Consider the following 24,334-nt stretch of genomic DNA (forward strand, 5'->3'; position numbering starts at 1 on the left):
AGTAGTAAAAAAAAAAATACACAAAATCCTTTTTCAAAACTACTCTGTGTTAGAGGCCAGCCTTTGAATGCTGCATTCATGTCAGAGCTCGAAGTTTGACTCTTAGACTTAATGCACTTAGTAAAGGAGTACGTTCTTTGTAAATAAGCGGCAGACTTCCAGTGTCAGACACTTCTTCATCCAGCATCACTGGAAACAGGCAGACTGAATTATTTCACAAAGCTATGCAACAATAAGGGAGTTGGACATAAGGAAAACAATTTATACCGAGCCTGACAAGTGGAGGGCCAAGGTCAGTGCCATTCTACACTCTAGACTGGCATGAGGGATCAGTTAGGGACATTTTGTGGTGTTAATTGTTTTACAGCTACTCTGGAGTAAGAACCTGCTTTATTCCTGAAGCTGAAACCATACTCTGAAGAATGTAACTTTTTGCTTTTAAATGGACAGATTTATATCAGTTAGGAGATATTCAAGTCTCAATACAGGATGTGGTCAGACTTCTCTCTCAACAGCCACACTTTCTTTTCTGGGTCCCCCACTGTGAGTTACGCCCAAGTGTAAAAACCACAAACACACCATTTGCTGTATTGAATTCAAATACTGCTCAAAAAAGATAATCATCCTATTTGCCTGATCAAAGTTGCCTCCCTCCATTGTTATAAAATGAGGGTGAGAGGTAGAGGAGGATTGAGATAACTTGCCTTTCACATGCCTCTTTGCCTTTTGATGTAGTGTTTATTTCAGGCTGCGGTTCAACTGGGTCTTTACCATGGCATACTTGTAGATGATGCTGAGACTGGCTGGCCCATCTCCTGCTACTTCTCCTCTCTCCTCTGGTGTGGTCATGCAACAAGACTAGGAAACAGATGTGGCTGAAAGCTAACAGTTCCCTTCTTGGGAGGGAGGGGAAGGGAGACAGGTCAGTGCGGTGAAAGGGGGCAGCTGGAAGATGGACCCAGGGGAGAAGGGCAGATCTTCAACTTTCAGCACTGGCCAACGCAGATTGAATTAAAGCAGCTGAAGCTGAAGAAGAATATTGTTCAAGTAACCAAAGTGACTACTGGACCACAGCAAAGTTACTGTCCTTGCTAATTGTATTTATTGCAAGATTTGGGAGAGTTCTTTATAAGAAGGTATTAGTATTTCTGTAGTAATAGTAATAGTCTAGTAAGAATATTTCTTTGTAAATTAATGTCAGCTGATCTGTCATCCTTCATCTGTTTGAATTCTGCTTTTTCTAGCAGTTGCATGGGAAGCACTCTACAGCTATATTAATCTGACAAATACTATATGTAAACACAAAAAAACACCCATAACGCAAAACTGCAACAACCACCCCCAAAACAAAGAAGCAAACAACCCCCCCATCCGCCAACAGGTACCAAAAATAGTGTAGCAGGAAATAACATCATCAAGGTGAAGGAGATAGGAGCTGAGTATTAAGAAATAATTAGAATATGCTGAATTATCATAAGGAACTACCAGGAAAAAAAAAGCATTGGTTTCAGAAAAACTTGTTCAGGTTGGTATAAAATAAGAAAACTGCCGCTTTTGCTTTATAGTTACTGAGCCTTTTTGCTGTACTGAGATTAAATCTCCTTAATCAATATAGCAATAAATATACCCGAATTTCCGTGAAAAGGAGACTCACATTATCATTTGAATTAGTTAGCTGAGGCTTATGGAAAACCTAATAAAAAGATACTTGTGCTAAAACAATAGAAGTATGCGATACTGCTATATGGAATAGGAGAATACATGTATTGTGTGTTATGTATATGTTTTGGTAGCTGTGTTCAGTTGTACTGTGTTATGACTTTAAAGTTGAATAGGGTTAAAGTCTTAGAGGTGATATTTGGGTTTTGCTTATTTAAGGAAGCTAATGACTTCTCAAGTTTAACTTGAGAAATATGGAAGTATTATTTGAGGACTAGAAGGTTTATATGAACTTGAACACTGACAAAAGGTAATATAAAAATAAAGGGCTTTTTGCCTTCTGAAAAGTTATATTTCTTTGTGCCAAAATGCAAGATCTCCAAGTGCCACAGAGATGTTAAAGCTCTGCTTGACAAGGGCTGAATTAACAGTAATGTTGGATTCGTGAAGACAAATAAAATATTTTTGTTGTGACCATTAATTGAAAATTAAAACGAATCTTTCTGGGACTGTATGGCCAGGAACATACCATTTTACGGGGCCCTTTCAGTGTATTGTAGGAAAAGGTCACATTCTTCAAGGTTTTGCCTTGTAGGGCTAAATTTCAAGCTACTTTCTTTCTTACTGTTCTTGAAGACAACAATTAGCATTGTTTACTATCACAGGGCTTGAGAAATGCAAAGTGAGCTGTAGTATTTTTAGATGCAGAAGTCTTAGTTGAATTTATTGCCTGTTTGCTGTAATGAAGGACTAGTTAGCCATGCTAACTAACAGTCTCTACAGGCTACATCGCGGCTTGCTGTGTTTCTGTAATTCTAGCTACCGAGCTCAAAATACAGAGGTAGAGCAGACAAAAGACGTATTGATTCAAGTTTGGTTTTATCCATCTTTCAAGGGAATGTGTGCTACTTACTGTCTGCACAGTAGGGGAGGATGAAACCTTGTTTGTTGGTGACCACGAAGAGTTAATTTTTAGAGAGTTTTTAAAAGCTATAGGCTAATATTTTTTGAAGTATTTCTTATTAATTTAATACTCAGGAGGTCAACTGAGTACTAAGTAGTGGATCTGTTGTTGCTGATGAAACCTCTAAGCATTTTACTTTTTGATTTTTAGTGATTCTAGGATCTATTTGCTACCTTTGCACAGTATGAAAATTTGATGGCGTTTTTCAGGAGTTATACTTGATATTAATAAATTGGAGACCTCTCGGGAAAACCTTAGGATTGGAGGATAAGAACAGAGAAGTTGGCTAAGGAAGTAAGAGCATTTGCATGCATGGAATTTTGTGCTGTTTGTGGCATGACAGGTGTGTTCTGTCCTTCAGTATTGTGCAGGAAAATGGCTCGGAACATTTGTGCTAGTGCCTGTTGAGAGGCAGGAACTGGAAGCAAAATTGTCTGCCTAGTCCCTCTCATAATTACGAAGATTAGAGTTGAAAGTGGATATAAGAGAGTGATACAAAAGTTACCAGGGAAAAAAGCATTTACAAGAAATCCCATTAAATTCATTGCAGCAGTAACTTGAGCTCAGGAAGCCTTGAATTCGGAAGGCTTTCCACCAAGGGAGCTTGCAACTTTATACCGTGAATGAGCTTTAAGTACTTTTATTACTTGTTTTCACCAAATAGAAAGAAGGAAAATTTGTGAAGGTCAAAGTTATTTTTTTTTTAAGGTAATGCTTGTGAGAAGCAACCCATGTTAACAATGAGTTACAGTGTAAATGAAGCCACCTGAGCTTATGAGGCAAATTTTGTTGCGTTCAAGCTCATTTTGGAGAACAGAGCTGACCTTTTATCTTCACAGTGTATTTCTGAGGGATTCTGTGTGCTTTGGCTGTCTTGAGGTTAAAAGGGCAAGTCCATACTGAATTCTGTCAAACAAAAAACTCTGTTTATGCTTTTGTCATGCTTTTGGAAAGCGTGTTTTTCTGTTCTTAGTTGAACCTGAAATTTTATCCAGTGCTGATCAGGAGTTGGGTCTCTGCTTCCTTGTTGCTATTTGTACCTACTGCTGCTGTCCACTAGTTCTGGACCTGCAATATCACAAGAGTAGGCTTATACCGCAGTTAGAAGTGTGCCTGCAGTTTATAGAGGTAAGCCAAGCTAATTTTAAGCTGGTAGCTTGGGTCTTAGCAGCATAGGAACTGAACAGGTTTTTGGAAGGCTAGCTTGCTCTAAACGCAGAGCTGTCATAGCAGTGTTGCTGTCGGTGTCCAAACTGGGTTGTTTAAAGCAAGCTCAGATTTACTGAGCTGAGCTGCAGTCACACCTCTTACAGCTGTGTAATCATAGTCAGATGTAGATACGGTGCGTTGACAGCTTCTAGTGGGCTTCTAAGGAAACTGTGTCTGTTGGGAAGTCTGGACTTGCTTGGCTGCTCATTTGCTTATCAGATGAAAGAATTCAAATGTGACTCAGTTCCTTGCTGCCTCCATAAAAGGGGAAGGCATTTTCAGGATGGAGATTTAAATAATAAAGTTTGTAATAAACGCAATTTATGATGATGGTGATGAGAATTGAACTGCTTTTGTAGTAACCAGGAAACTTCACTGATTTGTGGGTTTTATTCTAAACTAATCTTTGGTACTGGGAAAAATGTATTTTTAATAGACAAAGTTAATGAATTTAATACAAAACTGGAGAGTGCCCATACTCAAATATAATGTGGTGCTCCAAGTAGGAAATACGTTCATATTTCAGAGAACAATAGGATTATTTGGTACATCTAAACCTCCTTCATGAAAACTCATTCAAGAGAGTTGTTTCAGTATCTTTTTTCTTACTGTAAAGATGAGTTCATGAATATTTTTACTGTCAAATTTCTATGTCAAACTCTACTTTCTGAACAAACGAGGAGTATTCAATAGGTCTGTCAGCACTCTGTTAGCCCCACTGAGACAAAATACATCTTTACAAATATGTAAGTGCTGACTAAACAAATTCATTCTATCTGAAGCAACTGTATGTTGGACTTTACCAAGCACATTTGAAAGAAATTAATAGTTTTTCTGTTTCTGGTTGTGTTACAGATGTGATGGAAAGCCAGACTTTGCTATGCAGGAGCAGTCGCTTTGAGAAGTACCTCCTTGCACACACAGTTATTTAAATAAAGAGGGCTGCTTATTATGAAAAGTGAAAAATGACAGGAGAAAGAGTACAACTTTTAAAAACAAGATGCTTAAGGATAGTGTATAGGTATAGTAAATAGGGATTTATTTTGGCAACCTTACTGGTTGCCAAACCTTACAGGATTTGAGCTCTGTTTCTGGGCATGATTCACAGGTTTGGAATGTAATCAGGCTAGAGCTTACCCTGATTTGATTACTTTATATTAACTTTATACGAGTCTGTTCCTAAGGATACATTAACAGCAACAACTGGAAAGTAAATTTTTAAATATGCTAAATGTATAGAGAAAGCACTACCAAATATTTGTGAATTTAGCTCAAAGTGGATTCAGATGCCCAAGTGTTCCAGCCAGTTTTTAGTCTCAGCCATAAATTTCATTTGCAATGCTTTGCTGTTACCCATTTAAAATTATCAGTGTTGAGAACTGCTAATCACTACTTAGGCATTTTCTCTGTCATCCCCAGGAAAGATGTCTAGAGACCGGGCTCTGAGGAAGCAGCAGCAATTGAATAATTTGGTAGCAGCGGTGACAAAGCTTGCTAAGCCTGGAGATGTGATTGTGGATTTTTGCAGTGGAGGGGTAATGTATATTTCTGTTTACATGATGCAATTTCTTTCAGCAGTTCTAGGTGATTGGTGCCACAAAGCAAAGCAAAAGTACAAATGCTGAAATTTTAGCTGCTTTCAAAGGTTCTGTCACTGGTTAGGGGATGCTTATCATGTAATGAGTCAACAACAGGGGACACTGAAAAGTGACTCAGATTTTGTTGTTTGTTTTTGTTTTCACAGGGCCATGTTGGAATTGTTCTTGCTTACATGATGCCATCATGTCAGGTAAATTCTAAATAAAAAGTACAGATGGTATGAGCTTTTGGTCTCTGGTAATCATCTGAAAAAGATGTGCATGTAGGGAGAATAAATATGAAGACACAGTTGTCTCAGTAGAGGACTTAGATTTGAAACATGCAAATTTTTAGCATAATCCCAAATGTGTGTGGTGCTTTTCTGAGAATGCAAAAGTTATAGGAAAATATGAAATATTTGCAAGCTGATTGATATTGGCAAGTATTAAATGCCTTCCATTGTTGTTGGGTTTCCTGCTAATCATTTTGGAGATCTCAGGCTCTGCCATAAGTAATTTAGAGATTTTCTCAATTAAACTACAAAGTTTTGTGCTTGTTGGTAATGTACTTTGATTTCTCAGTATTATTTTGCCTTACTTTCTCCTATGTATGAAATCTAGGTGGTGCTTATAGAAAATAAGGAGTTGTCTCTGATCCGTGCTAAAGACAGAAGTGATGAACTAGGTTTGAATAACATTTGGTTCATTCAAGCAAATTTGGACTATTTTAATGGGACTTTTAACATTGGGGTAAGTCATAACTTTTCCACTTCAAAACTTCAGTGTCTGGTTAATTATTCTTAAAACAACTAAAATATCTGTGAGAAGAAAATTCTGTATGTCCTTACAGACGGTGTTTTTGATGCTATGAGAAGCACCCTTGTTATATTAATCTGTATTAAGTTCGTTTTGTATTTATTATTTGTTGCAAATTGGCATCGCTTTATGTTACATGAGTGAAGAAAGAAGTGACTGCTCCAGTCAAATAAAAAAATGAGTGCTGTCTGACCATATTGAAGAAAAAGTAGGGTAGATTCTTGGTTTAATCATGTTACTTTAAAATCAGTGATTCATTAATGGATATACTCTGAAGAAGGTTTTGAAGATGGGAAGAGAAGACTACTGTTGCTCAAATTAAGTCTGAGTACAGTAAAGTGAGATCAGAAGTGTAGTTAGGTGACAGTAAAAGCATTTTAAGATAAAGCAAACAACTCAAGACTACACGATGCAAAACTGAGAATGAACTATCATGACAGAGAGAATGTTATACTAATGATATACATGTGTATTCAATGTGTACAGTATACTTGAGCTATATTTATAAAGGCAGAATGATATCTCAGTTTTGTAGGACTCATGTTGAGCACTCCTATTGCAGTCAGCAGGTGATATTCTGACTCCCAGTTAACTGTAAAAGAGCAGACCAAAGCAGGAATCTGAGTTCTGCAGGAGCAAAGTAGGTGATGTGAATATTAATTCAAAGCATCTGTGTTAGACCCTGAAAGTAAATGAGATGAATGTCCTCTCCAGAATTCTGCAGCCCTAGTGAAGAGTAAGGCATAAATAGTCTTTTGTAACTCTGTAAAGATTCCTGTCTTCCAGTTTTATATTCTGTTAATAGAATATGAACTTTTGCAGCAAGCCCCAAGCTTTCAGTGTGAGTCTGACTGTTCTTTAAATCATCCATCCAAGGGCCTGTTTTGGCTGTAGCTGAGGACGTTTAATGCTGAAGGTTTATGGTACATGAACAGTGCTGTTTAACTATTTGGTTGGTTTATTTAATAAAGGAAAAGAAATATAATGCAGGAGAAAGAGGAGAGAATAAATTGTTTTAGCCCAGTCCTTCCAAGTGTAAATTTCCAATTCTTTAGCTTTATTTTCTGTGCTACATTGTCATATAAATCTCAGTGGATGAACTAGAGATCTATTTCAAAAAATCAGGATCTCACGAATAATTTACTGAATTCTGTGTATGAAATGTGTAATGGTTTTTCAGTGAAATGAGTCTCCAATTATGTGATCATTGGAGTTCCTGTCTTCATTTTTTGGGGTCTATTTTTAAGGTTAATACCAAGTTAAATATCTCCATGGAGTTTTTATTTAATAAAAAAGTGTTATATTCTCTCTTTTAAGTTTTGTGACAAGGAAAATATTGAAGTATATGTCAGAAAAATTAACTTGGAAGTTCTTCATTTCCAGGCCTGTGATTTCAGTTTCTTTGACTTGATTCTGTAGTCTATTCAACAGACAAACCTGGAGCTTTCCCTTTTTGGGAGACCTGTATCAATCTCAGCTTCAGAATTAGTTTGTGTCATACCATGATTCACTCTTCAGGATTAGCTCATTAACTCAGGATTAACTTTCCTATGCAGCCACATTTAAGACAGGAGCTGGCTGGTTTACTGACCAGTAGCACAAGTGTTTGGTGTGTTTGAAGGTAAGTAATGTAAAGTTTAGCTGCCTTTGTATCGTTATGTCATAAACACTGGTCTGATACAAAAATGACAATATAATACCATAATACATAGATAGGTACGAAGTTTGGCAATGCATCATTTCTAAACCCATCTTTTGAGGCTTGTAAAGCTATTCACTCATTGCATGACTTCACCATTTTCAGTATAACAATGCAATGTAAATGTGAGGGTGGACACAATGACAAGAAATTCACTGCTTATAGTACTTGAAATTTAAAGAGGTATGGAAAAATGAACGTGACAGAAGTCGTCATCTTTCTGCTTTTGGTATTAGTTTAAAACATGTTTATATGCATTTTAGTTGCCTTGACATCAAATCTGCATTACTTAGCTATTTTTTTATCTGTTATCAGCCAGGAGTTCAAAAGCAGGTGAAAAAAAAAAAGTGTGGACCACTTCCTTTTCGCTCCACATAAAATTTCTGCCCTTATGAATTGTTGGGGTAATGAAGATCAAGGTTCTGAAACAACCTGTTTGAGTGCCAAACGTACTGGTACGTTGTACTATTACATGTTGTAGTAGAACCACCAACCACAATAAAGGATTTCAGTCTAAAAGTGAAAGCTTCCACATATTTGCATGCAGCGTTCATTTACATGCCAACACCCAGAGGAGTCTTTGAGATCTTAGTTGTTTTTAATACTTCTATAGTACTCACAATATCTCAGCTAATTTGTGAGAACAAGTTTAAAAGTGTAAGGTTTGCTTGGGGGAGGGGGCTATATTTTTGAGTGTGTTGAGTTCTTTTCTTTTTAAGATCACTAAAGTGAACTTGAGGTTTCATGAAGCATTCTTTTCCCTTCACTTTTCTGTGTGCACTAGGCTGTTCTGGGGAGTTGCAGCGCCAGAGGAGTAATACAGGGCAATGGTCTCACGCTGCATTAGCTCTGTTGCTCTCCTCAGGGGCCACTTTGTTTTCCTGTGCCTACAGATGTGTGGATTTGTGAACCAAATGCATTATCTGCGTTAGTCCTCGCTGTTTATTTTGTTTCAGATAGTGAGTTTAATATATAGGATAGCCTGAGAAAGCTTTGTCTTGAATTTTATTTGTGATTTTTCGCTTAACTAAATTGATTCTGAGAAACCCAAAGAAGAAATCAGTTGGTGTAAAAGTTCATACAGGCTCAGCAAAGCTACTGGTTTTGTCCGCTGCTGTTTTAAGGTCTCTTTTCCAAACATGCAAGCAAAGCAGAGGTCTTTGTTTTCTGCTTGGATAGATGAGGAAGTAACTATAATTATATTCCGTGATAATCTAATAGCTGTGATATTAAGAATCTATTTCTGATGTTAAACTAGTTTTATTTTTGTTGTTAAAATCATATGAGCAGAAAACTTTAATTGTGAAATTATTTTCATATTAATTTTTAATGTTCTGCTTGAGACAAGAATATTTGTTACCATCTGTATGCAGTTATAGTTCAGTTGATGATTAATGGTCTGCTCAGCTGAGCTTACATCAAGCAGTCTGCAACAAAAAAGTCTTTGTTTTGATCTATATCTGAGAGGAAAGTTTTTATCTTCCAATTGCCGTACCTTGAAAAACAACTTTGAACCCTGAAATCTGAGCTTTGCAGTTTTAAACCTTTTTCCTAAATTTGCAGTGAACAAAAAGCAAAGAAAACAATGCAGTTTTACAAATCCGCACCACTGCATAAAATTAAAAGTGTGCCTCAAGAATGTCCTTAGTTTAATGAAAACTTAGAGCAATGTGTATGCACCAGGCCTACTCTTTGAGCTACTGAGTACATGGAAGAAGACAGAGGAAGTAATGCCTCCATTTCACCTGGCCCATTTGGTATCACAGGTATTGATAGGAGAGCTGCTTGCCTTTCCTTACAATATTTTGAGTATAGCAATAACTTGCCTTTCTGTAGGAGAGCATGAAGAATTTGGGTGCAACCTGTGCATTGCCCAAACACACGTCAATGCTTGCAGGTAGCTGTTGTGATTGAATGGCATTCTGGTTTTAGTTTGAGAGCCCATCACTAAGAAAAAGAAAGCAAAGAATAAGGAGGAAAAAAAAAAAGAAAAGGAGGGCAAGTTGTATTTCATGCTTTCCCCTCCCCCAATGTTTGTTTTCTAAAGTTTTTACTCAATACCTTACAATCAAATGATCAAAATTTATGCGTAAATTATGTCCTTTAAATGTGACCTCCAGGTATATCTGTTACTTCTTTTACTGCTAAGTTGAAATCCAGTTTTGAAATAGTTCTTTGTATTTCTAAGTCCTTTTTGCCTGACAAAAACTTTTGACTAATCACCACAGTAGGTTTTCTTTTAATATTTTTCTGGAGCTTTGTTTTTGATTTATTTGATAGCACAGTGCAGCGCACCTACCTTTTGAGTGCTTTTGGTGAGTGACCCTTGTTCAGTGTTGATGGTTCCCTTGTTAATGGAATAGGCCGTAAATTTTCCTCAGCATAGATATGAAGGAGAGGAATGAAAAACTGAGTAATTAAGGACCAGGCCTTTGGCATAACAGCTTTCATTGCAAAAACTTCCTCATATGTTTAAGTAACTCAGTCAACCAAAAAAATACTGCAACAGGATTGTATTTAGAATATTGCTATAAAGAATTTGCTTCTTTCTTTGTTTCTTGTTTGTAACACTCTAGGTGGCTCTGCATGCATGTGGTGTGGCAACGGACATGGTGATCGAACACTGCATCAAGGCACGGGCAGCCTTTGTTGTCTCCCCATGTTGTTATGGCTTCATTCAAAACACAGTGAAGTTTAAATATCCACGAAGGTAAACTAAAGCTAACAAGATAAGCTTTAAAATATCAACTTAAATGAAGGAAGAAAATACTAAAAGAGTATAGAATCAATCAATTGAAGATCATTGTAAGTGTCTAGGCTAAATCGGTTCACAGTTATAATGCAACTGTTTCCTCCTGTTTCTCTTTGCAAACCCATCCCAAAAGGGAGACAGATTGGTAATTCCTGGGTTGTTTTTTTCTGGATTTATCTATTCATAGTTCAGAAGACTTTATACCACCAGCATAGTAGATGCAGTATGTGGGAATCTATGTAATATGCAGACCTTTTACCTTGAAATCACAAAATTAATAGGAAACTCCTGAAAATTACTGTAAGAAGAGGAATTGACATTTTAATGTTGGAGAAAGATGTAAGCAATCAGCTTAAAGAAATGGGTCTGCTTTATACCACAGTTTACTGCTTGTGAAACTCTTCTGATTTATTGCCAAGTAGACAAGCTCTCCTGTATTTCAGTTCATATTTTTAACACTTTTTCAATGGACTGTGTAGATATTTTGTCGTCTTCAAATCTGCCATGTTGGAGATAATTATCTGTCTTAGGCTTAAGAATTTTAATGCCTTTGATATAAATAAAGTGTAAAAGGTAAGCATAAAGTGGCAGAAGATAAGAGGCTAACAGCTTTCTGAGGCAGAACTAGATGGAGGAAGAGGGTTGTGGCTTTTTTTTTTTTTCATAAAGCTGAGCTTTGCATTTTGGATGTCCAAGATGAATCAGATTTAATTCTACTAGGAATTACAACATTGTCTTAGGTATATATTTGCTAAAATAAGTAGCTGAAACATGCTGTCTTAAAAGGAATCAACAAATCTAAAAAAAATGTTAAGCATCCATGTTAAATATTTTTCATATTTTTCTATAGTATCGAAGTGTACTGTCACAGAAGTGTGTGGAGAGTAAATATTTAGAATTTGTCAGTTTGATAAACACTGCGTTTAACAATGTTTTCTTAATCAATCTGATTCTTCCATCTCTTTATGTGTGTCCCTTTTTGTTTTCTCTTGCGACACAGTAAAACAAATAAGTATTCTTAAGGAAGAGGCGATAAAATTTTAAGCCTTCTAAAGTTAGCAGGCATATAGCTTTTCTCTGTTGACTTGTTTTAAAATTGACTGAATACTGTTTAACTTTTGACCAGGTATGTTTTTAGATCATGAAGAGTGGAAATGCTCACTATGTTAGAAAACTTTTGTTGCTGTAGATGCTGCAAGAATGTAAATTATGGGTTTGTGTTTGCTAAAATTTGGAATCTAGCATTGTAAGCCTATGTAGAAAATTATCAACCTTAGCTCGAGCTACTTTTTAGGGTTTGCTTTTTCTTTTTGCCTTATTTGATATAATCATAAAACATGATAGCCTGCCCATAGCCCCATATTGCCTGTGTTCTATACTCAGTTCCATTGTAGAGGCACCTTACTTTTGTGATACAAACAGACATATGCATGTCTAGAGGTTGTGTACATGTACTGTATTTATGTGACAACATGGAAGTGCCAGTAAATCTGTGTTAGCATTTATAATGATTTAAAGAGAGAATTTTTATGAATAATACAATAGGAAAAAAAAAAGACAACACCAAATACGCTTTTCCTTTTCTAGTGAACTGGAACTGTAATGGTTTCTGTTTGGTTTTTTTTTAATGCCTTTCTGTAGGATACAGATATTGCTATTTTGTTTAAAATGTGTTCAAGTATGTAATATTGCTTCTATTTTCCACCTCTGCTTTTTTAGATGTTAATTGAATTGGTCTATTTTTCTTTCAGTCATCAGTTCAAAGAAATTTTGTCCTACAAGGTATGTAAAAGGGTTGGGGGGCTGGGGGGGAGAGGGTTATGCGCAGTTTCCTGCGTTTCACTGGGTCGTCTTATCAAATGAAATATAAGTGGTTATCTTTTAATTGCAAGGAGGAGCACGTGTTATGTGAAATGTTCATTAGTAGTGCAGATGTCATTGTGTTGCTTTCTCTCCACCATCCATTTTTTAAGGCTTTTTTTCTTCAATAAACTTAAATAATTTCTCCACAAAAGAACTTTTTTTATCATAATGTATAAGCGAGACTTTCCTAAGATACTTCAATGTATATCAGTTAACAATTACAGGATACCAATTTATTTAGGTCTTAAATACAACTGTTTATACTGTGGAAATGTCTGATCACTTTTTAGGTAAAATTATTGCTTTTATAGATATTACTTTCTGATAAACATTAGATTTTTCCCTCTAATTTATGTCTAGAAGGTTGGACATAGTGAGTAGGAAGAGCTTATACTTATCAGCAAGAATTTTATACAGTATTGTTTTAAAAAGGTTATTCAAAATTATTTTAAAAATATTCAAATGTGTTTTGACCCTGAGGAGCCAGGGTATGTGTGGAGATAGTCTGAGAGAAAAGTGGGAGAAAGAGTCAAGGAGACATGCAGATCTGACAGAACAAAGATAACAGGGGAGTGAAAAAGGACAAGAGCAGAGAGGTGGACAGCAGACAACTGGTACTGAGCTTTGTCTAGTGCATTTAAACGAGTTAGTGATGAGCAACCAGAAATTTGAAGGTTAGATGCACTTAATATGGCTTGAAAAGAAAATGTTTCCATTTGAGAGAAGTAAGGCTGTATAGAAACTTTACTAAGTTTACATGTCAAATCCTAGACAAGGGTCTTGGTGTTTACGATACAGAAATGAATTTTGGAGATGCAGAATAATCCTTTGTAACAGAAATATGAGAGAGAGAAAGACAGTATTTCTAATATCCAAATGTTTTTTGGGACAGTGAGCATAGCAAAGATGCTATATGTAGCAGGAAAATGGAAATTACCCTTTTTAATCCTCAAGTAAGAGGGCATTTAAAAAATTTAGAAAATTTCCAGCCATCTTATATAGGGAAATTCAGTTATCTGGTAACACACTAATCTTATCTTCATGACAGTGTGGTTTATGTGCACTTTACTAATTTACACAGAAATAAATGTCCATAGATTGAGATGATAAAAATGGGACAGTGGATTTGGACTTGCCATTATTTTTTCCTTTGATTAACATTCTTTTCAACACTTTTATATGTTTCTAACACATAATCACGAAGAACTCAGGTTTCAGTTCAGAAAAAGTTTATTTACTAACATATTATTAAAAGTAGACCTGTTGACAGTACAGAGGGAGATGGTGACAATTATAAAGTCAAGGATACCTAGATTAGGATAGTGTGTATAATCTCATTAAAACTCAGTGAATTTTTTTCTTAATCTGTTAATCCATGGAGGTTTAAATCACAGGGTTTGTCAACACTATAAAAGTTGCAGCATTTTATTATTTGTGTTGCAGAAGGGCACAGAGGCCAAGGACAATGCTAAAAAATATTGCTGCTTTTAATAATGTAGGAGTCTATACAAACGGTCTAGGCTGGTTGGTGCCTCAAATAATCCTAGTTATAAATAACTTTTGTTATACGGCTAGCTATATGCGTTTTTATATTTCATATTAATAAATTGTTACAGGTTATTGGCTAGTAGCCAAAGCTGCCATGTGTTAGCCATACGTTGTCTGTGTCACCCCCCTCCAGTTCCCATTTTAAATTCATTTCTCTTATCTTTCGTTTTAGTGAGATCTAAAGACATCCAGAAGTCTGGCAATTCCAAAGCTTTTTTGATGAGAACATTATGCTGTAATTCATTAGTTTATAGCTGCAAAGAATAAGGTTATGATAGCTGTAGATTTCTACCATGATACATTTTGAGACTATTTGTCAAGACACTCTCCCTATAGGAGAATTGGAAAGTAAAACTGAATAACTTTGCACATACAGCTTTGAAAACTTAATAGGAATTGAAGGCGTGGGTGTTCTAGTAAGCAAGTTAACTGTTTATGCACACACAAAGTTTGGGCAGTTTATAATTATCTTCATTATTTTAGAAATGCTTTTCTTCTTATTTCTGCCAACAAGGAACGTGACAATTTAATGACTGTGTCATGGGGAAACAATGTAGTCATAACTTAGACTCTAGTTTTAACTTTTTGGATCATATCTGTAGGAAACCAAGGCATTAGAGTCAGTCCAGATTTTCAGGTTAAGTGGTGAGGCTTACCTTGGCTCTGGTCTAGTCGGATGAGCTGAGAACCTGATGCTGCAAAGAGCTGGGTTGTGTTGGGTGCCTGAAGGCTGGTGAGGGGTTCTGCACTAACGTGGATCTTCTCCCTCTCCTCTGAATCTCTTTTTCTCCCCAAGCCGCCTATCACTGCTGCTTCTCTCCTAACAGCAGCCACATTGCCTGTGGCTCTCCTTCTCCTCCATTCTCCAGTAGTCGCATCTGGGTTTACATTTTCAGCTCTTTTGTACTACAAAAATAGCCATATTTGAACTGAACTGACTGAGCGTAACATGTTTAAGTCCTAAACATGTTATAACATGTTCTCATTTTGCTTGCATATGTCTTATGGAGCTGTGAGCTGAAAACCTTCATGTGAATGAGCTGTACTAGGGAACAAATACCCCTGCCTCAAGATATTGTAAATTTATTTAAATGAGTAATATTTGAGTATCAAGTAGCGATAATATTTTATTTTATAATATGTGGGCAAACTTTTTTGTGGTCAGGTGTCTATTAAATTTATGAATTGGATGGAGTGTACTGTGGAGGGAGTTACCATCTTGATTGAATATGAAGATGGGATTTCATTCAGGTTTTTTGTGAAATGAAGACTTTTGGATGTTTATGTCCCCCTAATAAAAAGCTGGAGTAAGTATCCTTACTTGAGGATACTGAAGGAAGCTGAAGTATCCTTAGGTGAAGTTGCTCTCTCCATCTGGTACAGGAACCAAACCTTTAAAATCATCATTTTATATCAGGCAAGAATTAAAAAAAAAAAAAAAAAAAAAATTGATGCAAGACACCTGTCCTTTTTTCAGAACTATAGCTCTGGAAGCTTTGCTTAGCAGAGCACTTTTTGTTGTTGTCTGTTTCTCTTTTCTCCCCATGACATTATAGGAGACTTGGGAATGTTGTACAGTTCTAAAATGGTTCTGATTTACTCTGTCCTGTACTGAATATTGCAGCTGTCCCAAAGAGCACAGCTGTCATCAGAGCATTAATTTCATTGCTACACCTTCAAGGCTTTTTCTCTTACCATCTGGCTAACTTGCCTTCCGTGGCTTGGCTGGTCTTTGAGAAACCTTTACGCTAGCATAGGCGATGGTTTTTGAAGGCAAATGAGGATGTGCTTGTGTAGTGATCTAAGCAAGGAGTAAGGTGGTGGGGCTAACCTTCCACTGCACCATACTCCTGGGTGGCAAGACAGGAAGAAATCAACAGCAGCTGTTGTAGAAGCCTCTGCAGAAACTTTGAGTGGAACAGGGATAGTTTGAAAGTGAATTGCGCTCATTTTAATGTAGGAAACTTTCCTGTTCACAGCCAGGTATTTTTTGCCTTCAGGATCAATTTTGCCTTCAGGATCTTTTGGGTTGATCCTGAATGGATTTGGCAGAGCAGAGGAAGTTTGACCCACAAGGTGATTCTTCTGGGATTCAAAATCACTGCTTGGGAGAAATGTGAAGTAGTTCAAATAACCTATTTAAGAATTTTGTCTTGGCTGCTTATTGATGCAGAGATGCTGCCCAATGATGACTGTGCTAAAAGAAGGCTGTGTTGCTCATCAGTAATTGAGCAAAATTAATCTGCAGTATGTCTTTGAAGAATGCTATCTTGTATACATTGCATCCAATTCAACTGCTGCAGAGAATTAGAGAAAATGTAGCAAGAAACAAATACTCATGAGTAGAAATGTGGTCGTCGTTACAAACACTTGATTTACACACATATTTACAAGCCAAAGCAGTATCAAAGTTAGGATTTGAACACAGATAATTTTTCTAGAAATATAGTCTTCAACATGATAGTGGTTTTGATACTTTTAAACATTTAATTGGATTTTTCTTACTTTATTTGGAAGGGGGAAATGCTACTGGACCAAATTTCTTTCCTTTTTTGTTCTTCTAGGAGCACATGATCCTTTGCAGATTTGCAGATCAGACAGCTGTTCAGCTTCCACCTGAACGCAGGCTAATTGGTATGAATTTCTGCAGCTGTTGTGTAAACTATCTCAGTAATGAATTTACCTTGATACATAAAGGAAAAAGTAGTACATGTATGAACAGGGCATTAAGTTGCTGTCTTCACATAACACTTGAAAAATTTGAGTTTCTTCACATTTTGCCTCTTGCTGTTCTGAACTATGGTATAGAAACTCTTTTCTTCTTTCAGAATTATCAATATGAGAGAGGGTTTGCATTTTACTGATTTTTGTTGCTTCACTTTTTTTTTTTCTCCCACCATTCTCTGAAAAGAATGAGGACTTTAGTGAACTTTACGAAGTCCTGCTATTGCCAGTTTATCTTACATTAAAAGCACAGGCTATTTGTAGTAGTGATTTTCAGTGTGCACCCTTTGTCTTGCTTGTAATTGCTAGTGATAACTCTCTTAGAAGGGCAAACTTCTAATGCCAGCTGGAAACAATAAGGCTAAATTGCAGAGATTGGGCTAGCTTTGGTACAGGCAGGCTTAAGAGCATACAAGCCTATTTGGCCCACCTCATTATTAGGATCATCATAATAATTTTAGAAAAAAACCCATAGGGTTTTCTGGGATTTTTTTTTTTTTTTAATAGCGAATAATATTTAAAATCTGAAGACTATGCCAAGAACACAGTTTGGCTTACCCCTTACCTGGGGTACCGGCCTTCCCATTGTGGGGAAACTTATGTTATAGCTACAGCAGTGCATGACTCAATTTTTACCTTTCGGTAATCAGTTCTGTTTCAAGTTTGTAGTTTATTGCTATTCTGAGTAAGAGCAGCTGCCTTCTGTTGGGTCATTTCCGTGCAATTAACAGCCAAAGTAAGTCAATCCCTGAGATTTTAGTTTCTTGGTCAAGTGTCGATGATTTCTGAAAGTAAGTAATGCAAGAAGCTATCATTAAAATAGCGGGAATTTCATTACTCAGAAGGACAGCAAAATACATAACACTTCAAATATTTGGAATAAGCAAAGCCATTTCTTCATTATGTGCAATATGCTAGTATTCTTTGACTTACAAAAGGGTATAACGTGCCTCTGTCTGGTATTAATGTTCTGATGGAAGCTATAAACTAGCTTCCAGGTCAGAAAAGACAGAAGGGGCTGGGAACTCTCAGTATATAACTGTGCATTCTTGGCTTGCAAGAAACACTTAGAAAGTATATTAAAGCAGTAGTAGCAAATAATCATAATGTTTTTAAAAAGCTTCATTTGAAGAATTCAAAGTATTTCCTATACTCACTGCACAAAAAGAAAATAATACAGATTCTGCGATAACTACCTATTTTGTAATAAATTTGTCAGCTCTTTTGCTATCATCATAGTATTTGAAAAAAATTTTTAAAAAAGGCAGTGTTCAGTGCCCTGGTTTCAGCTGGGACAGAGTTGATTCTCTTCTTAGTAGCTGGTATAGTGCTGTATTTTGGATTTAGTGTGAGAATAATGTTGATAACACACTGATGTTTTTAGTTGTTGCTAAGTAGTGTTTATACTAAGTCAAGGATTTTTCAGCTTCTCATGCCCAGCCAGCAAGAAGGCTGGAGGGGGCACAAGAAGCTGGGAGGGGACACAGCCAGGACAGCTGACCCAAACTGGCCAAAGGAATATTCCATACCACGTGATATCATGCCCGTTATATAAACTGGGGGGAGCTGGCCCGGGAACTAGCTGGGCATCAGTCAGTGAGTGGTGAGCAATTGCATTGCGCATCACTTGTTTTGTATAGTCTCATTCTTTTAGTAGTATTATTATTGTCATTTTATTATTATCATCAACGTTATTATTATTTTTCTTCCTTTCTGTCCTATTAAACTGTCTTTATATCAATCCATGAGTGTTTGGTTGTGGCTTTTTTGGGTTTGTTTGTTTGTTTGTTTTGGTTTTTTTTAACCCTGATTCTCTCCCCCGTCCCACTGGGTGGGGGAGTGAGCGAGTGGCTGCATGGTGCTTACTTGCCAGAGGGGGTTAAACCACAACAGTTCAGTTACCAGTGTAGCACTCCACATTGTCTCCTGCTGCTTGCCAGGTGGACTGACAATTGGAAAAGGACCCAAAAAACTTTTTGGAAAGATTGTAACTTTTATCTGTTCTCTGTCTATGAAACTACAAATTTTTTTTCACAAATTTAACTTTTATGTGCTTTGCCCTGACAAAAAACCTAAACATAAATCTTATTCCTCTGCCTTCCCCTACATCATTGCTTTTTCTGTTTTAAAGAATGTTATTTTTTCTTTAAGTTCCATGTAATACTAATCTGTTTCAGTGAAGATCATTCCCATTTCAGTGTTCTGTTTCAGCTTTGAAAGTGGTTTTATGGGAAACTTGTTGGGGTACTTTTAAGTTTTGCTTGCAAGTAATTGAAGGTCAAATCAGATCAGTGTTACAGCCATGGTGAGATTTATTTTGTTTTTATTTAATTTTGTGCAGTGCATGATCAGGTATTGAGAAAACTGTGTAGATTTCATTTAATGAAAAAATTCCTGAACAGGTGGAGACTTTTTCTTTTCTATTGTAAATAGTGGCACAATGACTCATTCTGCTACTTTTTGAATATTTTAGGATTGTATTGTAAACTGTATGTTAGCCGTTACCACTGAATTTATGCAACTTCAGTGAAGTGACAAATCATTTTGTTTCATTACCTGTAAGCCCCTAAAGCACTAAAGCACAGCATTCTGTCTGTGACTGTCATGGCTGAAGCAACACATTTGTCAAAGGAGTTATCACCAATGTCTGTACTATCTGTGAACGTAAAAACACACAGTTGAACCCAGTTCTGCTACACACAGCAGTTCCCTCTGAAATGAACAAAGTTCTGTTTCCCATTTTCACTGGACATGTGTATTTTGTCCACTATATGCAACAGTGGGACCTGAGTGCAAACATACTGAACGGTTTTGTGAACATCCCTACAGCCCACCTGATTTATTCTGTCTGATCATAGAACTGCTCCATGTATTTCACACAGTCTTACTGAGAGCACCCGGGGAGCCAGGCCCCAGTTGTGATGATCCCAACTGTCCCTTAGTGTGTACACTTTGAATAATAATGATATTGCTGTCAGTGGCAGGAGTGTGTACATGCCATTTTGTTCAACCAACCGCAGAAGGTGATTTTCTATGAAACCACAAATGTCGGAGAATAGTGCCACAAAGTAATTTACAGAGATCTATCCTGGTTAGTTATATAAACTGGTAATTTCTCCCTGCAACATATAAATCCATACAGGACTGAGCTGGAAAGTTCTTTTTCAGGCCTAACCTTACTATTGTATCTCTAAATTGTCTCCTACCAAATTACTACCCCTCTCAAATTCCAAGCCACCAACAGAACAGAGTCCAAATGTCAATGTGGGTGAAGTCAAAGTAGTGAATTTCTTTGGTAACTAAGGAATTCAGCTGAGAAGGAGAAAATACTTCTGGCCATCGGCTCACTGTGGAAAGACAGAATAGATTGGACTGACTACCGTGTTAAAGTGTGATGTGCACCAGCTGTTCTGAAATACAAGGATACTGAGGGGCATGTTTGTGCCTCCTACCCAAAACTTCTACAGGCACCTAACAGATGCATACCAGGGCTAGTAATGGTACAGGCACTGAAGCTCTGTATGTATTCAGGGGAGAGAGGTAGGCAGTTCCAGAGGGTAGTTTGGAATGCCAGACTTGTATCCTGATGGTAAACAGAATGAGTGCTCCTGTCTCTTCCTTTCATCTCAGATCCCAAATACATTTAACTGTACAATTCTGTCAGGAACAAGAAAAAAGGTAAGATCATTGGCTTTGAGACTGAACAAGGATTGTGCCTTGTTCATGACTTGAGACTGTATGACTATTAGTGATAAAACGTTTCAGGAAAGTGCTAAATCTTTCTTGCAAGAGAGTTTCAAACTGCTGAAAATACAATCTGACAGATCAATTCTGTATTTCAGAACATAATAATAAATTATAATGAGTAAATATGTAAAGACAAATGGCCCCATCATCTTGGCATGGCTGTATCATAATACAAACTTCTAAGCAGAAAAAACCCTTGAATTTATACTTCCCGTTTTTTCTGCAGGTAAATCTGAGAGAAGATAGTTTTCATTAGTAATTTAGTATTTTTGTTTATAAGCAGTTACATTCATATGTCTCAAATCAATTACACTGGATCACTGTTTGGTATTTTAGTCTTTTATTGATATTCAGTAACCAGAGTTTTTCAGATTTTAAATGAAAGTACGGGAGGAAAACAGTTATGGTTATACAGGGGGTAGAAGTTTGGCAATTCAGAGAGCTAAGGGGTAAACTAGGCCTTTTTTTTTTTTTTTCTTTTATTCCTGTGGCTTTTACATTAATGCATGGATTTTTCTGTAAGTTTTGAGAATACTTAAAAATAGTTGTGTCTGTGTCCTGGTTTCAGCTGGAACAGAGTTAACTCTCTTCTTAGTAGCTGGTACAGTGCTGTGTTTTGGATTTAGTGTGAGAATGATGTTGATAGCAACAACTAAAACATCAGTGTGTTAAGTAGCACTTATCTTAAGCCAAGGACTTTTCAGTCTCCCATGGTCTGCCAGCAAGCAGGTGTGCAAGAAGCTGGGAGGGAGCAGAGCCGGGGCAGCTGACCTGAACTAGCCAAAGGGGTATTCCATACCATGGAACGTCATGCCCAGTATATAAACTGGGGGGAGTTGGCCAGGAGGCGCAGATCGCGGCTCTGGCATTGGTCAGCGGGTGGTGAGCAATTGCATTGTGCATCACTGGTGGGTTTTTTTTGTTTGTTTTTTTTCCCTTCCTCCCCCTCCTTTTTTGTTATATTCCTTTTCATTACTATTATTATTATTATATTTCATTATTACTGTTGTTAGTATTATATTTTACTTTAGTTATTAAACTGTTCTTATCTCAACCCACAAGTTTTACTTTTTTTTCCTTTCCTCCTCCTCACCCCACTGGGAGGGGGGAGGGGGAAGTGGCTGCGTGGTGCTGAGTTGCTGCCTGGGGTTAAACCACGACAGTCTGTTATGTTTCTCCATCTATAAAGAGTTAATAATCTTTCTCAAGATCTTTGCTACATGAGTGTTACAAAGTCACAGATGTGATTTAGAACTATTAATGACTGTCTCTTTGAAGTGGAACAGATTAAGATAGTTTTTTAAGCAGATTTGGAACTTACCTTTTAGATGAATTACTGATGTGTTTTCCTAACATTGAATATTGAAGTGCACGTTTCTGATAATGTTTCTACATTTTTAGAGTTTCCATGCTCTCCTTTGCTCTCATTTTAGGAAAGCAGTGTATGGGGCTTGTGGATCTGGATCGGGCATGGGCTGCAGAAGAATGTAACTACTCTGTCCAAGTTATATCTATGGAGCCAGAGAGCTGTTCTCCAAAGAACAATATGTTTGTGGGCATTCCTACTTAGAGTGTGAAACGTGCATTTGATTTGAAGTTGAACATAAATCTTCAGTGCATAATGACATCCAGCAGATACAAGCATGGCTGGGAACCAGACATCACGCATCTTGAACCCATTGCATTCAGAAAAGGAAGCAGCACAAAAAAGTCTTAGAAAGTGAACTGCATGCAGAGCATCACAAATTGTACTTGTAATGTGTCATTAAGCAACTTTTGGTTCTCTTACGGAGAAGTTTCTGGATCTAACAACTGTACATGGAATCATATCCATCTGTAAAGGTTTAGAAGGAAGTTGGTCTCATTGAAGGAAAGGTGATTTCCTTTTTAGTAAAGCTGTCTTGGCTGCTTCAAAATTGCATTCATGGTCAAAACTGCATTTGTGTTCATAAGCAGAGCAGTTGTCAGCCAATAATGCAGATCACTAGAGGAACAGAAAAGATCAAATTTATGGTGTTGGTGAAGAAGGCTGTGCAACAGGTGGTGGCTTGACTTTGCTAAAGAATTCCATACTACTGTAGGAAGATTATTTTTAATAAAAGTTCATCAGAATACTTTGGGCATCATTCTGCTTATCAAAAATGTATTCTAACTTACCAGTCTTTTTTAAAAGACTTAAAAATTATCTTTAAATATTACACAAGGATTCTGTAACCAGGCATTTGAAAGTGTGTTTAGTTAATGAAAGCAAACCCTAATTATCCATTGACCAGATAACGGGAGCTAGTGATGATGTCAGCGAATGGATACTTCAGTGCCACCTCTGCTAATTGAAGCGTATTGCTTCCCATTCTTAAGAAACTTGCTGTCAGAAGAAATTTTTAAGGACAGTTCATGTGTCTATATACATCATCTTCATTGATTTTATATTCAGTTTAAAATTTGAATGAAGTTGCAGTTGTGGAACCATTTGAAAAGATCAACCACAGTCTTGTTACTGTAAAATGAAAATAAATGTTCTTCTGTGCTCTGATTAGTAGGCAGTGTTCTACCCTAATTTAAAATCATCTGTTGACACTAACACAATGGAAAATAGCTCCTAATGAGATTTTTACTGCATGTTTATGGATTTGATACGTTTATGAATTTTGCCATGGATTAATTTAAATATATCTGAAGTTTGGCCAGTGTGAACATACCTTCAGTGCATGTGGCAAACAGAATTACAAACAATAGGTATTGGAGGAAAAAAAAGGATCCTGAAATATTTTATTCTTCATGAAACTTATCTCTAAAAGACGTAAATACTTGGTTTTTTTTTAATGTGAAGACTGAAGGAAGCTGCGCACTTATTTGGAAGCACAAAGGTGAGCAAGTAGGTATGAATTCATACCTTTAGCCTGAGTTCTTCAGTAGATAATGATGGAGTACTTTTTCTGCAACTTCTTATAGTTACAGGAGTAACTGGAGGTGGGAAGAATATATAGCAAATACAAAATACATGGCAATGCCAATTGCCTCCAGGATTTTTTCTTATACTTGCCCAAAGAGAACTCAGTTTTTAAGACAGCAGTGTGTCAAGTCTGAACATTATTCATGTTAAATTGCTTTATTTAGAACTCCAGATACTACGTCTGGAGTGGGAAAATGTCTCTTCATTACTATTTTGTGCTGAAGGAAGAACTCATCAGAGTGAGACACCTGATGCAAGCTTTGATGCTGTTTACAGTAAGGATTTTCACAATGCTCTGCTCCAGGCAATGGGTACCAATATGAGTGTTTTAATTATGGTGATGTTGAATATTTGGCATAGTCTGATATTATGCAATAATAAATACCTTTCAGTAGAGCAAAAATCTGTGCTGTTACATGCTTCAAAATGTTACATGTTTCCATATACATAAATGGTATGGAATTAATAGAGCCTAGAATTCCCTAAACAAGGTGAGCAGTTGTTTTGACAATAGTCAAAATTTTCCATTGTCTTGCCAGTCTTCTTTTATGTTACCCTGGTAGCCAGTAATGCTGGAAAAAGTAAGTTTATAACAGGAAATGACCAAACTGAACTGAGCTCTGTATGTTACAGTTAGTCTTCTGTGTGTACATGTATCTTTATTTTTGTTCATTCATTTTTGTCTTTATCGCGTTAATTATCTGCTTCCTCAGTTCTATTTCAAGAGGTGTTAGTATTGCCGTATTTAGGCAGGGGTAGTAATAAACAAGGGACATTCCTAGTAGGTACATTGTGCCCCCTGATTTTTCTGTGGCTTGATCTT

General features: G+C 36.8%; 1 protein-coding gene across 1 annotated transcript in view; it reads left to right on the plus strand.

Annotated features, from left to right (window-relative positions):
- The window catches only part of GSTCD (glutathione S-transferase C-terminal domain containing), a 70,248-nt gene extending 46,248 nt beyond the window's left edge, over window positions 1–24,000 (plus strand). Inside the window, exons 6-12 of the mRNA XM_050896276.1 lie at window positions 5,252–5,367; window positions 5,577–5,621; window positions 6,031–6,159; window positions 10,501–10,634; window positions 12,428–12,458; window positions 16,652–16,721; window positions 21,992–24,000. Coding sequence (XP_050752233.1) covers window positions 5,252–5,367; window positions 5,577–5,621; window positions 6,031–6,159; window positions 10,501–10,634; window positions 12,428–12,458; window positions 16,652–16,721; window positions 21,992–22,128 — 662 coding nt within the window. The 3' untranslated portion in view covers window positions 22,129–24,000. The remainder of the gene's footprint in view (window positions 1–5,251; window positions 5,368–5,576; window positions 5,622–6,030; window positions 6,160–10,500; window positions 10,635–12,427; window positions 12,459–16,651; window positions 16,722–21,991) is intronic.
- The last annotated feature ends 334 nt before the right edge of the window (window positions 24,001–24,334 follow it).

Source organism: Gymnogyps californianus, chromosome 4 (genome assembly GCF_018139145.2).
Source record: "Gymnogyps californianus isolate 813 chromosome 4, ASM1813914v2, whole genome shotgun sequence".
Classification (NCBI taxonomy): Eukaryota; Metazoa; Chordata; class Aves; order Accipitriformes; family Cathartidae; genus Gymnogyps; species Gymnogyps californianus.